Source organism: Bubalus bubalis, chromosome 7 (genome assembly GCF_019923935.1).
Source record: "Bubalus bubalis isolate 160015118507 breed Murrah chromosome 7, NDDB_SH_1, whole genome shotgun sequence".
In the NCBI taxonomy this organism is placed as follows: domain Eukaryota; kingdom Metazoa; phylum Chordata; class Mammalia; order Artiodactyla; family Bovidae; genus Bubalus; species Bubalus bubalis.
This window is the reverse complement of record NC_059163.1, coordinates 99,937,266-99,953,253: the sequence shown is the minus strand read 5'-3', so window position 1 is coordinate 99,953,253 and position 15,988 is coordinate 99,937,266. Positions and strand designations below refer to the sequence as shown.

At 33.2% G+C, this 15,988-nt stretch overlaps 1 protein-coding gene across 4 annotated transcripts in view; it reads right to left on the bottom strand.

Annotated features, from left to right (window-relative positions):
* Positions 1-15,988, bottom strand: part of DNAJB14 (DnaJ heat shock protein family (Hsp40) member B14) — a 43,462-nt gene that overhangs the window by 12,109 nt on the left and 15,365 nt on the right. For 2 of the 4 annotated variants that reach the window (XM_006052487.4, XM_006052488.4), the window contains exons 2-5: positions 15,413-15,584; positions 9,938-10,083; positions 2,421-2,606; positions 806-900 (exon numbers count right to left, since the gene is read on the bottom strand). In XM_006052487.4, the coding sequence (XP_006052549.1) occupies positions 806-900; positions 2,421-2,606; positions 9,938-10,083; positions 15,413-15,584 (599 nt within the window). Of the gene's footprint in view, positions 1-805; positions 901-2,420; positions 2,607-9,937; positions 10,084-15,034; positions 15,169-15,412; positions 15,585-15,988 lie in introns of those variants that run through there. The other 2 variants (XM_006052489.4, XM_025290389.2) reach the window with 2 other exon arrangements.

The window sequence follows — 15,988 nt, the reverse complement described above, 5'->3', positions numbered from 1 at the left end:
GAAAAGACCCTGATGCTGGGAAAGATTGAAGGCGGGAGGAGAAGGGAACAGAGGATGAGATAGTTGGATGATCACTGACTCGATGGACATGAGTTTGACTAAGCTCTGGGAGCTGGTGATGGACAGGGAAGCCTGGTGTGCTGCAATCCATGGGGTCACAAAGAGTTGGACACGACTGAGGGACTGAACTGAACTGAACTGATATAACCTGATCTCATTACATAGATGAGGAAGTTCTCTGTCTCCCTCTTTTTTTTTTTTTTTCCATAGATACTCTATCAATATGCAGCAGGTTGCAAAACTATTTTTACCTTGGATTTGAGGGTGGAACGTGGACACTGATGAAAATGGCAGAGCTGGGGCCCAGACCTTTTAATTTCTAGTCTAGAGCTCTTTCCATTTACCTTTCTCTTTCGTGTAATTTAACAGCTATATGCAATGAAGTATAACTGTATTAGAACAAGGAAAGTTACTTCTAATTTAAGTTTTTCAGTATTAATTCTAAACTCTTTAGACCCAACAATAAGAATTTACCTTAGGAACATGAACATTTGAGATTTATCTTCATTAGAATCATAGAATATCAAATGTGAAGGTGTCATATTGCCCAACCACCTGCCACCCTGACTTCTTCTCCTGGTCCCCCAACATCCCTAGGGGATTCTCTAGTCTATGCTGAACACCTCTGGCAAAAGAAAACTCATTACTTCCTTTTAAAACAATGTGATCTGTTTTCAGACAACTCTATCCTTTTCCTGAGCTGAAATTTGCCATTTTGTGATTTCTAATCATATCATAAACATACATCTCCTCTTTCTTCTTCTCTTTCATGTCCACTATGTCGATGCTGATGTTGATTGCTATAACCAGCTCGTCCATTTGAAAATGAATGTACACTACCTAGAAAATTAAAAGCAAGGTTAAATTAGGGAGAAAGTTATATTTTCCTTTATATTTTTATTTTTTTAATTACTAAAATAATGCACATTTGAGTAATGAACTCTTATTGCCCTCCTGTAAACGAAAAGTGGACAAAACCCAGAATGATTCTTCTTTGTTTCCCTTAAAGTAAAGGAGAAACTCTTTCTTGATGAAAACTTGAGTAAGAATTCCTCTCTAATATTGCATACAAACAAGACTTTTGTTGTGTGTGGTTGGTTGATGTTACAAACCTGGGATCATTAATCTGAAACTCTGCCTTCTGCATTTATCAATGAATCATAAGTATCTCTAGAAATCAAATGATACTACTTTCATTCATTAAAAAAAAAACAGCTGTATAATAAATTATCGTACAGGTGGATCACAACTTTCCAACATTTTCTTGTTGATGACATTCAACCTGTTTTCAAAAAAAGGTGACCAATGAGCAAGGGCTATCACTGATAAAGTAAACTATGTTAAGACAAGCAAAAAAAACTGCAAATCAACGATCAGAAAGTCACTATTTCCTGAAAGATTTCTAATTGTTCCTAGCATATTTTCAGTCAAAATTATTAGTCTGAATAATTTTTCTATGAGAGGGAATTACATATCCTAATATGTCAAGGTTATATTTTCAGTCATTAATTTGTTTTACATATCCTCTTTCTTTCAAGGATGTTTTACAAAATACCTTATCAATGACCACAGTGTTTCTCAATAATATTCAGACAGTGCTACCAGGCCAAATTATACTGCTACATTCATAAAGACTCTCCTAATTTTGAATGGGATGTTTAACTCAGCACCTTTTTAAACTGTGGTAAACAAGACTAGAGCTATAATTTTAAACACCTTAGAGAAGCTACTCTTAAAAAAAATTAATTTCCACTCAAGCAACTCACAGTAAATGTAAGTAAAACTCAATACTACATATGCTGTACTATAAAGTCTATTTAGTAGTACTTCTACAGCACTTTACTTTGATAGCCTAGTCCAAGTAATTATTTCTATCTTAATGTAATGTAAGTTGTTAAAACCCACTTTATATAGAACCAATGATTCAGACATTTTAATATTTCAATGGGAAATATCTCCACATGTATTCATAATATATCTATAATGTTATTAATGAAATATCTATGAAGATCTTCAAAGAACCCATGCCAAATAGTCCTCCAATAGACAGATTACTTCCTATAGTTGTAACAGCATTTAACTAAGACATTGCCACTCGATTTCCTACTTATAGATCCTTTCTTCAGCTTTATGTAAAATACAGAACACCTTTTTAAAATTAAAATATATTCTGGGAAAAAGACAGACTTACAATAAAGTTAATAAGTCTACATTTTTCTCATATTTTTATGAAGAACTATCACAGGATCATAATACTATAAGAAATGTCAGAGGGAGGTACATAAATCTCTAAATAGCCTAATTGGTGGTAAGGATCTCTAGCTTCATAAAATATAATATTTATAATAACACTAAAATACCTGAAGGAAATCCGCCACCAAAGAATATATTAAACAAATCTTCTGGAGTTATATCAGCTTCACAACCTCGATGGAAATTAAATCTACCATTGTTCTGCTGATTACATGCTTGTTCTTCATTGCCTGTGAGGTCATACTGCTTTCGTTTTTCTGGATTGCTTAAAACAGCATAAGCATTTCCAATCTCTGAAAAAGTATTGAGAAGTTGATAAGCATTGTATAGTTTTTACATTAAAAAAGACTGTACCATACAAAAGCTACTTGTCAAACAACAAAAAAGACTTGAGGCTAATCAGAAAAAAAATACAACAGTAACAATTTCTTTTAAAGGTATTATATACATTGCTTATAATTATATGTATTACCTCCCAATACAATTTTTTATACCGTACAGTCTCCCTACTGCCTTGAACATAAAGGAATGCCCATCTTGCTTTCTTACTATTGTGCTCTATCCCCTAATAGCCTGCTATGATTTCCTTTTTGAGTATCCTAATCTAGTCACTCACTAGTAACAGCAATAGCTACCAATTGCCAGGCTCTGAACCCAAATATTTTATTATATTATCCATTAGTATCCCCACTTTACAGATGAAGTCCCCGAGTTTCAAAAAGGTTAGGAGACTTGTTCAAGATCAAATTTATTTTAGCATAGTAAATGAACTCTCTGCAACCTACACCATAAAACTTTTTTTTGCACATGCCAGCCCAGAGTGAGCTATTCTTCATTCTAATCCTGAACAATTTATTTCTCTTAAACTGTCAACTCCATGAAGGTAGGAACTGTGTGTTTCATTGCAATATCTCCATGGTCTAGCATAAAGTCTGAATTTTTAAAAAAATGAATCCACATAGTCTCTAGTTTTCCTATCTTACTTTGCTACTTTTGTGATATTCATAAAAAGTTCGATTTCCTATCTCACATTTCCATGTCCAAAAGAGGACATTAATTACCAAAATGTCTTCTTGAGGTAATTTACAAAAACTGTACTGCTTTAATCTAACAGCAGGAATTACCCTATTCTTATTCTGAAACTTCTAATAACTAATCATTTCACAAATACAACTTGCTTCTCAAACTAGATCATAAGCCTCTTGCATATGGGATTATTTTAAAAATACTTTCTGGATCCCATGTGGTGGTTGTCATAGGTACTGAACAAGCAAATAGATAGATGCTCATTAGATAGTTGTTTCTGGATGACTACATATCACATTGAAATTAATTATATGCAGATACTCTGGAACTTTTTTCTGATTCAGAGATAGCTTTCCAGTCATCTGTGAACACTACGGAATGAAAATTTAGATGAATAGTCCATTTATCTTGAGGAGATGGCCCAGAACTTTCTTTAGATTTCCAAATAGATCTATAACTCAGAAATATAGCAATCATTTATAATGTTGCTCTAATAGGAAAGCATAATCAGAGATCCAAGTAATGTACTTATAAACATCACCAAGGTACATACCCAAAAAAGAAGCATACCTATCAATATCTGCCAAAGTTGTACTTCCAGTATTAATAACAGTTTTAGGATTCTTAACCTCTATACACTGAACCTATTTCAGGTTCATAATACTATTACTTTTTAAACTATTAATATATTGGCAACTCAATTCTACTTCTAAGGCTTTGCTATAAAAATAATTTCCAAATGCTATGATATTTTAGATGACATTTGCGAAAAATTGTCATAATTCATAATTGTATATGTAAGACAATTTAGTCTATCTACTGCGACTAATTTACTATTTATTTACCTTGTGCTATAACTATAATCAAGACTTTTTTTCAGTTATTATCTTAAAAATTAAAACCAAAATTCATTTTGGTATTCAAAGCTCACAAAATACATTTCCATCTCAGTGTTGTTTACTTCACAAAAAGATACATTCCATTTTATTAATTTTCCTTTAATTACACTGTTTATTTTGAGGTTAACTTTAGATTCATATGAAGTTGTAAAGAGTAATATAGATAGACTCTTCTACCCATTACCCAATTTCCCCCATGGTAATACCTTATAAAATTATTATATCAAGGATACTGACACTGATAACAATCAGGATATAAAACATTTCCAGCACCATCTCAGGCTGCCCTTTTATACCCACATCTACTTCCTTCTCCTCCTTTCCCTTTTAACTGCCCACAATACCGACTTGTCTTCTCTATTTCTATAATTTTGACATTACAAGAATGTTAAATCAATGGAATAACACAGTATATAAATGGAATGAAATCTCCTAGATTGACCTTTTTCAATCAGCATAGTTCTTTGGAGATCAATGCAAGCTGTTATGTAAGTCATTCATTCCTTTTATTGCTGATTAGTTCTCCATGGTATGGATGTATCATTGTTTCACTAATCACCCAATGAACAACGTCTGCGTTGATTCTAGGTTTTGGCTATTACAAATAAAACTTCTATGTACATTCATGAATAGGTTTGTGTGTAAATATATATTTTTATTTCTAGGATAAATTCCTAGAAATGCAATTGCTGGGTTGTCTATTAGTTAAATACTTAGTTTTGTGAGAGACTGCCAAACTGTTTTACAGAGTGACTATGTCATCTCATAACCCATCAGCAATGTGTAAGTGAGCCAGTTACTCTGCATCTGTACCAGTATTTGGTGTTCCTACTTTTTTTTAACCATTCTGATAGGTGTGCAGTAGAATCTCATTTTGGTCCTACTTTGCAATATTTCTAATGGCTAATGAATGATGCTAAAAACTTTTTCACATGCATACTTGCCATGTGTATATAATCTTTAATAGGATGTCTCTTCATGTTTCATATCCATTTTCTAATAGGGTTGTCTATTTTAATTGGGAGTTTGGGGGAGTTCTTTATATATTATGGACACTAGTCCTTTGTCAGATAGGTATGTGCTTGGCAAATATTTTCTCCTTCCTTGTTGCTTGTCTTTTCTTCTACTTCATAGCATCTTTGCAAAGCAAACAAAAATTTTTTTGATCAAGTCCAGCTTATCTACTTTTTGTGTTATAAACTGTCTAGTGTTAAGTTTTAAGAAGTCATTATATAGCCTAAGATCCTAAAAATTTGCTCCCATGATTTTTTGCTAAAAGTTGAAGCGCTGTTTTATACTTTATAAGATTCATGTTGAACTCATTCTTATATAAAGCATGAGACTTATTTCAAGGTTAAATTTTGTTGTTTGTTTTGCGTATGAATGTCCAGTTGCTCCAAAACTATTCTGTTGAAAAGGCTATCTTTTCTCCACTGAATTGATTTTGCACCTCTGTCATATCTCTATGGGTTCCCATCCTGTTCCACTGATCTATCTATGTGTCTCTCCTTCTGCCAATTCTATACTATTTTGCTAACCACAGTTATAATGTAAGTCCTAAAATCAGGTACACTTATTTCTCCTACTCGTTTAATGAATCATTTATTCAGGTTCTTTGTATTTCCATATGACTTTCAGAATAAACTTCCTTTCATCTACAAAGAAGTCTGTTAAGATTTTGACAGGAAGTGTATTAAATGTGTGTATCAACTTGGGGAGTCTTGACATCTTTACTACTGTGTCTTTCAATCTATGAACATGATATATCATTCCATTTATTTAGATACTCTCTGATTTCTTTCATTAATATTATATAGTTTTCAGCATACAAATCTTACACAAGTTTTGTTAAATTTACACCTAAGTATTTCTTGTGTGTGTGTGATTATAAATAGTAATGCATTTTTAAATTTCAGTGTCTACATATTAGTATGAAGAAATATACTAAATAGTATACATTAGTATGCAGAAATATACTAAATAGTAATCGATCTTTTTATGTTTATCTTATACCCTGAAATCTTGCAGGATTCACTTATTGGTTCTAGGATTTTCTTTTGGTACATTCCTTAGGTATTTTATACATGATCATGTTATTTGCCAATAGGGACAGTTTATGTGCCTTTCATTTTTTTCTCTCACCTAAATGCACTGATTAGAATTTCCAACACTATGTTGTTGAGTAACTTATATTTGTTTTGTTTTATAACTAATTTTCAGTTGTACTTTAGTGTGAATAACAGGGAAAAGTCTTCCTGAAAGTGGAAGTCCTCACTGACTTTTAAATCACTTCCCTCATTCTCATACCCAAGTTTCTGTCATCTTCTCTAACCAAAGAAATCACACTCATCTTGAGAATACATAATTCCCACCTATAATATGTAAGTTTCTCCAATTACTCTGATTATAACTCTACTGTACCTTTCTGGCTTTTCTTTGGATATCGTTATTCTATGTTTTGAATTTTAATTACATTCAGTCTTCTGGGAGATCCTGGGTAAATCAGTTAATCTCTTTGAGATTCACATTTTCTTACTTGCAAAGGGATGACACTGGTTCCTGTTTACTTCAGAAGATTTTTAATAGCATTAAAGTTTTAAAAATGAGAATGAAAAACTATAAAATGCTTGTTGAATGTTAGGTATTACTATTATTCCAAATGTTCTGAGATTTGTCTCCTCTTCATAAATTACAAATTCATTTAATAAGAGGATATCTCATATTTCCTTCTTGTATTTCTCTAGAAGAACTAGCCCATAAGGTAGACTGACTTCTCTAGTCTTAGAAATTCAGTCTAGATGTTAAGAATACTGAGGGGCTTCTCTTGTGGCTCAGTGGTAAAGAATCCACCTGCCAATGCAGATGACACAGGTTCAATCCCTGGTCCGGGAAGATCCCACCACATGCCTCGGATCAACTAAGCTCGTGAGCCACAACTACTGAGCCTGTGCTCGAGAGCCCGGAAGTCACAACTACTGAAGCTCATGTGCCCTAGAGCCTGGCTCTGCAACAGGAGAAGCCATCGCAGTGAGAAGCCTATGCAACATTACTAGAGAGCAGCCTCTGCTTGCCACAACTAGAGAAAAGCCCATATAACAATGAAGACCTAGCACAGTCAAAAAGAAAGAAAGAAAAAAAAGAATACTGAACTTCCAAAACCTGACATAGGCAGTAGCATCTGATCCATTATTATTTAACAAACAAACATACAAACAGTTAATCAGTGCCCTTTGTAATCAGATTCATGCATATGTCAACAGGCACATGTATTATTCAAACAGTCTATGAAATACCTGGAGTCTTTGAAGATAAACGCAGACAGGGCATATTTTGAAAATATCCACATGAGAGAGAAGGAAAGGAATACATTTCAAATATTTTTAAAGGTATGTTTATACATATTATGCAAATTATTGTCTAGATGTAAATAAAATATTCCCTGCCTTGATAAGTTCACAAACCTATTTAAAGGACAAAGAGCTGCATGAACTTAGTTTATTTAATCTACCCTCTTTGCTGGTAAGCTTTTATTTTTAAAGTTTTACAAAACACACAATGAAAATATATCTTCTATCTAATCTCATTCCTTAACTAATTGTCTCTTTTTCTATTTTGAAGGAAATAAAAAAAAAAAAACAAAAAAACGGTTTCCATCTTCTGTAAAAAGTATTTTAGCAATCACAGAGCAATAAATCTATACTTACTTCTTATACAAACAAAAAACTATAGTCTTTATTTAGACTAAATAGCTTGGTATCCCAGACACAGAAGTTAAGATCAATTGATTAAGGAGAAAATAAGATGATTCAGAAGGTCATGAAAAGATCCTATGAAGGATCTTGCCACTTGAATGAAGGAAACTTGCCACTTCTCTGTGATGACACACTAGCGGTAATATTGTCTAATTAACTAACTACCTTTGTTCACTAATCTTCTGTGGCTTACAGTCTGGGTTTTCTTTTATTTCTTTACAGCTGCACCATGTGGCATGCAGGATTCCCCATCCAGGGATTGAACCTATGCCCCTTGAAATGGAAGCACACAGTCGTAACCACTGGATCACCAGGGAAGTTCCAACAATCTGGGTTTTCTATGTAGTTTCCACTCAATGAAAAATGGGTTCATCAACCACCACCCTAGTATGATCCTCTTTGGAATTAATAAACTGGCATTCTGATTTACAAATAACCTGTGTATTGAATAATGTGCACCTTTCCTCTACAGATGAGTCACCACCCAGCATGTTGATCAATATTGTTTGTAGTTTTGCAAATCAGAGATTAGAATTCTGAAATGTACCACATCAAAGTAGCATCACCTTTGTAAAACTTCTCTGAGTGTCTGTGTGGGGTGACATTTATGTTGCTCATCTCTTCAAAACACAACACAAGCTGTAAAAATACTGGTAGATCCACTCACTGTTATTCTAAGACCAATAATGCTATTAATAACACAACTTCAATACAGAAATGGGAGAAAGAAGCATGTTCTTAGCATTAATGAAGAATTAATACTGAAATCATCTAATAGATCACAGACATGCAAATAATTCACTGCCAAACATTTTAAACATCTTAAAAACACAAAAAATTTTAAATTAAATGATTTTAATTCAGAATGTGAAAAAAAGTTTTTTTACCTTTGTGGGGGGAGTATGTGGTAAAAGCTAGTGTTTTTGAGTAAAGAAACTTTTCCTGTACTTTCAGTATGCTACTTTTAATTTAAGGAAACAATCAGAGAAGGTTCTCACTGTCACAGTGATATTTTAATTTCACCAGTACCACTTTGGCAGCTGCTTTTATTGAACTATATTAATAATCCCCAAATGTATGCAGATTGGCAACTTCCTTTAAGAAATAAAACCATTCTGGAAACAATTTTAATGGTATTTTGTTGAATGACCAATTGAGTCATCTATTTTTTAGGAAAATTAAAAAAATTAGTATCTCCTTTCTGTTATTCCAAAACCCCAGCATTCACCATAAACATCATACGTTGGCTCTATGAATGCCAAATTCACAAAAACAAATAATAACTTAAGCATTTTCTTATTAACCAGAAAATAACTCCTATGAATAAATTGTTAATAAACATGAAATTATAAAATCAATTCTCTCACACTTGTTTACTAAATTGACAAAATAAAGCTGAAGTAATAAAGAAAATGAAGAAAAATGAATAGTAGCTAAGAGGAAACAAACATTCTTGAAAAAAAATCATGTTAGAACTACATATGAAAATGCAAAAAATTGTCTGGAGTTAACAGAAATAGAAGAACACTGGACAAACAGTGATTCTAAGTAATTTGCCAATTCTGGACAGTCTCTAATATTTAAAAAACTCAGAGAAAATAGATTTTACTTTTAACTCCTTTAGATCCAGCTGGTAAAATGCTAGAAGCTCATGCATAGTCATCACACTACTTGTGTGGTAAACAAGAAAGCATGCTTGTGTATCTAGAAAAGTTACTTTGAAATTTGCAAAAGCTGACATGATGCTTTTGTGAAGCCAAACAGCATTTGTTTGGCTCTTGGTATAACAAGTTAAGTTTTAAAGGATTTTGAGGACCCATGCTTATGCTGGTCCTCACCAGTCTAAAATGCTTATGCACCAGTCTAAAGGTAGGACTTAGTATCTGAAATACTATAAAGTGAATTCTAAAAAGAGCTTAGAAAATTGCTTTAAAAGGTTTACTTTACTTTTAAAAGCATCTGTTGCTCCAGGTGCATGGTTTTTGTCTGGATGAAACTTCAAAGCAAGCTTTCTATAAGCTTTTTTCAAATCTTCATCACCAGCATCTTTCGTTACTCCAAGTACTTCATAGTAATTTTTACATTTGTTTATGCTGTGAACAAGAGAGTGTGTTATAAGTAAATTTCAAGGAAGAACTTTGAGTAATACTTCTAATTTTTTATTGATTCAGTTCAGTTCAGTTCAGTTGCTCAGTCATGTCTGACTCTTTGAGACCCCATGAATTGCAGCACGCCAGGCCTCCCTGTCCATCACCAACTCCCGGAGTTCACTCACACTCACGTCCATCGAGTCAGTGATGCCATCCAGCCATCTCATCCTCTGTCGTCCCCTTCTCCTCCTGCCCCCAATCCCTCCCAGCATCAGAGTCTTTTCCAATGAGTCAACTCTTCGCATGAGGTGGCCAAAGTACTGGAGTTTCAGCTTTACCATCAGTCCTTCCAATGAACACCAGAACAGAATAAAGAACTATTTGTGGATTGTTTTCTCAATATCAAATGATAGTTTATCCATTAAGGGTCATTGCTCCATTCTCTTTTCAACCACAGACCATTTTTCCAACCCCTCTCTAAGAAGAATTAACCATGAGAATGTCCTTGTACAATTTATCACAACTACAGAGAAGTAAAGCGAAGCTCATAACAAATGTGGATGTAGGACAGAGCACATACTAAAATGAGAGAGTAAGAACAATTTTATAGTACTCTTAAATACACAAGAAATCCCAAAACTCCTCTCAAGATGTCACAGCTAAGGATTAACAGACATTGCATTTCAAGAGTTTTGTTGTTGCATAATGCAAACCTAACCAAATAGCAAAGCAACAGTTTAGTGCATGTAAAACAACTACTGTATCCCATGGCTTAAATGTCAAAGCAAGTGAATTCAGCTAGGCAATGTTAAAGAGAGTTCACGTGTGTCACTCTCTATGAAAGATAAAATCTCATAATAAAATACATTATGGGACTCAAACATATTTGTTACACCTGATTTTCATTTTGATGAACATACTCTTAAAAGACTACTTATATAGTTTATAACCCTAAATATGCAATATTTAAGCCCAGAGTCTTTGAAGTAGGTTAGGAAAAGAAGTACTGCAAATGGAGCAAAGAACAGTAATCCTTTTGGATGCGTACATTTTCTCATGACCTAATAATTTTCCTTCACTAAAATACTGATATATTTTACATATTTTTTGGTGTGTACTTTATGATTTTAAATGTGTTCCATGTATGAGTGGCTTGAGACAGGTAGTAAGAGGTTAATGGATCTGAGGCACAATTGTTCATTGACAGCTAGAGGACTGCAAAGGCTGACTCTAAGTGTTCAAAGAAAAGAGAAAAGATTGACCTTTTTTCGCTACTAAACCTATTAGTCATCACAGTGCTTGGTACATGAGGGGTTCTCAGTAAATATTTACAGAATAAATGAACTTTAGTTCTCCTTTCGTAATGAAAGCATTCATCATTTGTTATATGAACAAGGGTAAAAACAGAACACACTGAAAAGATTATAGAATTCTTTTATAATCACATCAACAAAAATCTGTTAGGCAGTCTTCTTCATAGTAATAATAATTAAAATTAGACTTTTCTACTTTAGATAATAAATATTGAAACAAGTCAATTTTATTTCATAAGCATGGCATTTCCTTTATTTAGGAAATAATATTTATTGAGCAATAAATAATTAATATTTTTGACTCATTACTGAGTCAGTAATATTTATATCCCAGGGCTCTTGAGATCAGTTAGTGAACAAAACAGAAAATGATTACTCTACCTTTGTAGAGACTCATTTTCCTAGATATGTTAAGAAACTATGTGACAGAAATAAAGGGAAGAAGGACATGTACAGAACACCTACTGTGTGTCCGGAAGAGGAGAAATTCTTTGAGAAGCCAGTAGAGAGGTATAAAGTCAATGTCACCAATGGACAAACTGTAGACTACATATTTCAAGTAATGCTAAACATATACTCATTTACTTAACTTTTCACACCTAAGCAAGAAATTACCATTCATGTATTAATTTTAATCCATATATTGTTCATCATACTCCTTTTCACCAGCTAAATGCATTTGTCACAGTTTTTATAGTTTGCTCCTGCTTCTCCATTCTCATTGAAGAATTAAAAAAGAAAGGAAGGAAGGAAAAAGAAAATAAATTAAAAAGAGGTAAACTGTTACCTGCACTGGAAGCAAACATTGTGGACAAGGCCAGAAAGATCTGTCTGGGAGCTCAACAAGGGAGAAGTATGCATGGCTCAACTTTTATGTCTTCCTTTATGTGCTAGAAAGCATATTGGCTGGGGCAGGGAGGCCTTGTTCTATTCTTTTTTCATATGTTATAGATGACTTTTTGTTGTTGTTATTATAGATGATTTTTAAATATACTCCAAATTTAATTGGTATTTAGGAAAATAATTCTTTATTCCTGAGACAAAAGATTATTTATTTTATAAATTTAGCAAAATGATTTGTTTCCATTTAAAGAACTATAGCTTAAAACCAATCCTAATGAAATCCCCATAATTCAAATAATTTTAACAGTTATACAGAAGTGTTCCTAACTGATAAATATAATGATGGCCAGTTAATGATTTCACACTGATCTTATATTTTTAAAACAAAAAGATGGGCTTTTTTCCCAATGAGATATTAAAAATCTCCTCAAATAAGACCTAGGACACCTTTTGCACTGTGATTTTTCAACACATTTCAACACTTGAAGACAATAAACAGTGCTTAGTTTCACAGAATATGAGTTTTACAAAGTTACATACTTCTTGTTCAGTCTTACTGTATGCTAGCTCTTACTTATGCAATGGATGCAGTATTATTGCATGGCTTCTCCCTTTGAGCCAAAATGTCACTGAGCAACTTGTTTGCATAATCATGCTAACCAACAAGATAACATGGCTTTCTTCAGAAAAATCCCCAGTGTACAGGTAAAACAAAAACACACAGCATGTAAGTGTTTGCTGGTGATCTGTTACCTCACTAACGCAACACTGATGAAGGCTAATATGATGAATAAGTGTTACATGATTAGCTAAAGCTAAGCAACTCTTATATAAGGTAGCAAATGAAATACTCTGAATAACCCAGGGATTCTATTAAAGAATGTTCTGATCATATTAATCCCCTACAAAACTACATTTATGTAATACAATAAAAAGGTATGCTAAAACTGACCAGAGAAACCATCTCTAAACACAGGCATAAAAGTAAGCTAATTCTTGTAACTCACTAAGAATTCAGTCTGAAACTTGGCTGGCTCCTCAGTGCTAGCCAGCAATCCTGCCTTCCTGTCTGCCTTTCTGGCTGCAAGTATTCCATACTTTCACTATTCTTCTCAAGCTTTCAATCTCATCTCTTTCTTCTAAACCTCAGAGGATAACTTCATCTCTAATTTCAGAGAATACAGACCCAACAGACAGGATCTCTCTCAACATTTTATTTCCATCTGCCCAATTCTGGCCACATACAAAAGTGGATCTGCACCCACCATCTTTCATTCTTCTATTCTCAAAATGTCCCCCTGCCTAGCTACTGAAAAAGAGAGGAAAACAAAACACTGCTCTTCTTTCTTTATTTCTACCATACCTTGAGCTACTCCTCTTTTCCTTTCAAGGCTAGAGTAGAAGAAATGAAGAAAAGAGATTTTTAAAAAATAATATCAGATTCAGGAGATTCCTATTCTCCAAAATTTCAATTATTTGGGGAAGGGGGTATGTTTTCTAATATATAGGTGATTCTATAGTCTTTCTTTAAAAACAAATTATAAAATAATTCTAAATAAAAATCACATATAACAAAATTCACTCTAGGTCTTTTACTGAGAATATGTTCTCCTAGTAAAAAGTAATTTCTAGCAGAAAATACTATTTGGTTTTTGGAGAGAGATGGCTTCCTAGAACACATTTCAGCACACTGTTTAGCAGAAGCTTTTTCTTAAAGGGATTCAAAAGCAAATCTCTCATTTATTCACTTATCTCACTTATTCAGCCTCTGACCCAACACTACAGTTATAAAAGTGGTCACCAACATTATTTATAATTCTTAAAGGACTTCACTACCATTCAGGCCAATCGAATACCCTTTATCATGATTTCATCATAGTTAGGAAGTCTTTGTCCTTATTGTTGTCACACACAGATAAAATGTTACATTTAAACTTTAGCATATGTATGAAAAAAAGTAAAATATAAATACATTGATACTTAATTTAAAAATAACTTCAATTCCAAATAATGCTGAGTTAAAAAGAACTAACTAAAAATAAGAATGGAGAAAAAAAGGAAAAACAACAACAAAAAAAAGGAAGTAAGGTTAAAAGAGGATAATAAGAAAGGGCAAAAGAGAAAGAAAACTAGCTTTACCTACTCTTCACTTAAGCTAGTTCCCTGCTATTCACTCTCCAAGTTGAATTATCTGATTAATCAGAGTCCTTCACCCTTATACTTTAGATTCCCTAGAAAGCAATTTCAGTACAACATCAATACAGTCTCCTTAAGGTGTAGAAGGAAATAATAACAGTACTTTTTCTAGTGTTTCATACTTAGTTCATTTTCTTTCCAGAAAAGATTTTCTTAATTACAAAATTAATAAAGTTAAATCTCCAAAACCCAGTTCATAATTTACCAATTCTACCTAATTTTCCTGCTTTAAGTAGAGGTGTATCATGAAGTAAAAATATAACACTGAAGCAGAACAATGAGAGTAAGAAAAAATATTAAAAGGAGAAGACTATAGTATTTGCTATATATAAAGACAGCCTTAAAGAAAGAATATAAATAGAAAAAAAATTATCCTTCATTTATATAAGTAGAAAATTGAAAATGCTTTGCAATCGCACTCAATATTTTCCTCATATGAAATTCTCCTTCATACATATATATATACATTTGTTGTTGTTGTTTATTTTTTTGTTTGTTTAGTTGCTAAGTCATGTCTGTCTCTTTTGTGACCCCCTGGACTATAGCCCATCAGGCTCCTCTGTCCATGGGATTTCCCAGGCAAGAATACTGGAGTTGAGTTGCCATTCCCTTCTCCAGGGGATCTTCCAGAACCAGGGATAAAACCCACGTCTCCTGCATTGGCAAGGGGATTTTTTACCACTGAGCCATCAGGGAAGGTTTCACTGTACTGTGTCAAAAAATTGAAGCAATTTTCCTAAAAAAAAATTTTTTTGGTAATTAGTTTTGTGCTTTATATTTAAAAGATGGAAATTTCAATAGAATTGGTAATTTACACTACTCTATAAAGAATATAAAGCATAAGACACCATGAGTTCAACTCCTCAATGTCTGTTCTTCTACTGAATTGTAATTAAAACCCATTTTTTAGGTGTTACAACATTAAACTTACATTAGCATCAACAACAACTGACATATATATAAGTCATATTCATTCCTACCTGAGAACTCCATCCACTTGGTCTTTGGTGTAGCCTTTTCCACTTTCACCACTACCAGATGAGCTGTCCTTTGTGCAATTAGGTTTGCTTTGATCACCACTACCTGATGGTTTTCGGCAATGAGGGCTATTTCCAGCAGTGCTTCCATTTTTCATGATAATTTCCAACAGTGCTGTAGAAAGATATAGAAAGCATACTCCATCTGTTTACATCAAGATATATATACATGGTCTTGAGAAGAAAGTTATAGAGCTGACAAAATGTGTACTCCAGAAAGATACACCATAGGGCCTTTTTAAATAGATAGCAAGCATTCCCTTATGTATAGCTGTTCACAGAGCACTAATCACTATTTAGAAGTAGAATATTAAGTTTAATGTTAATAACTCAAAATTACTATCACCTAATTTCTTATGACATACTTTATTTGTAATATCATGGTGAAACTGCCAAATACCAAAGAAAACAATAATCCTTAAAGTAGCCAATGAGATTATCTACAAAGAAACAAGTTCCCTAGTGGCTTCCCTGGTGGCTCAGAGGATAAAGCATCTGCCTGCAATGCAGGAGACCCGG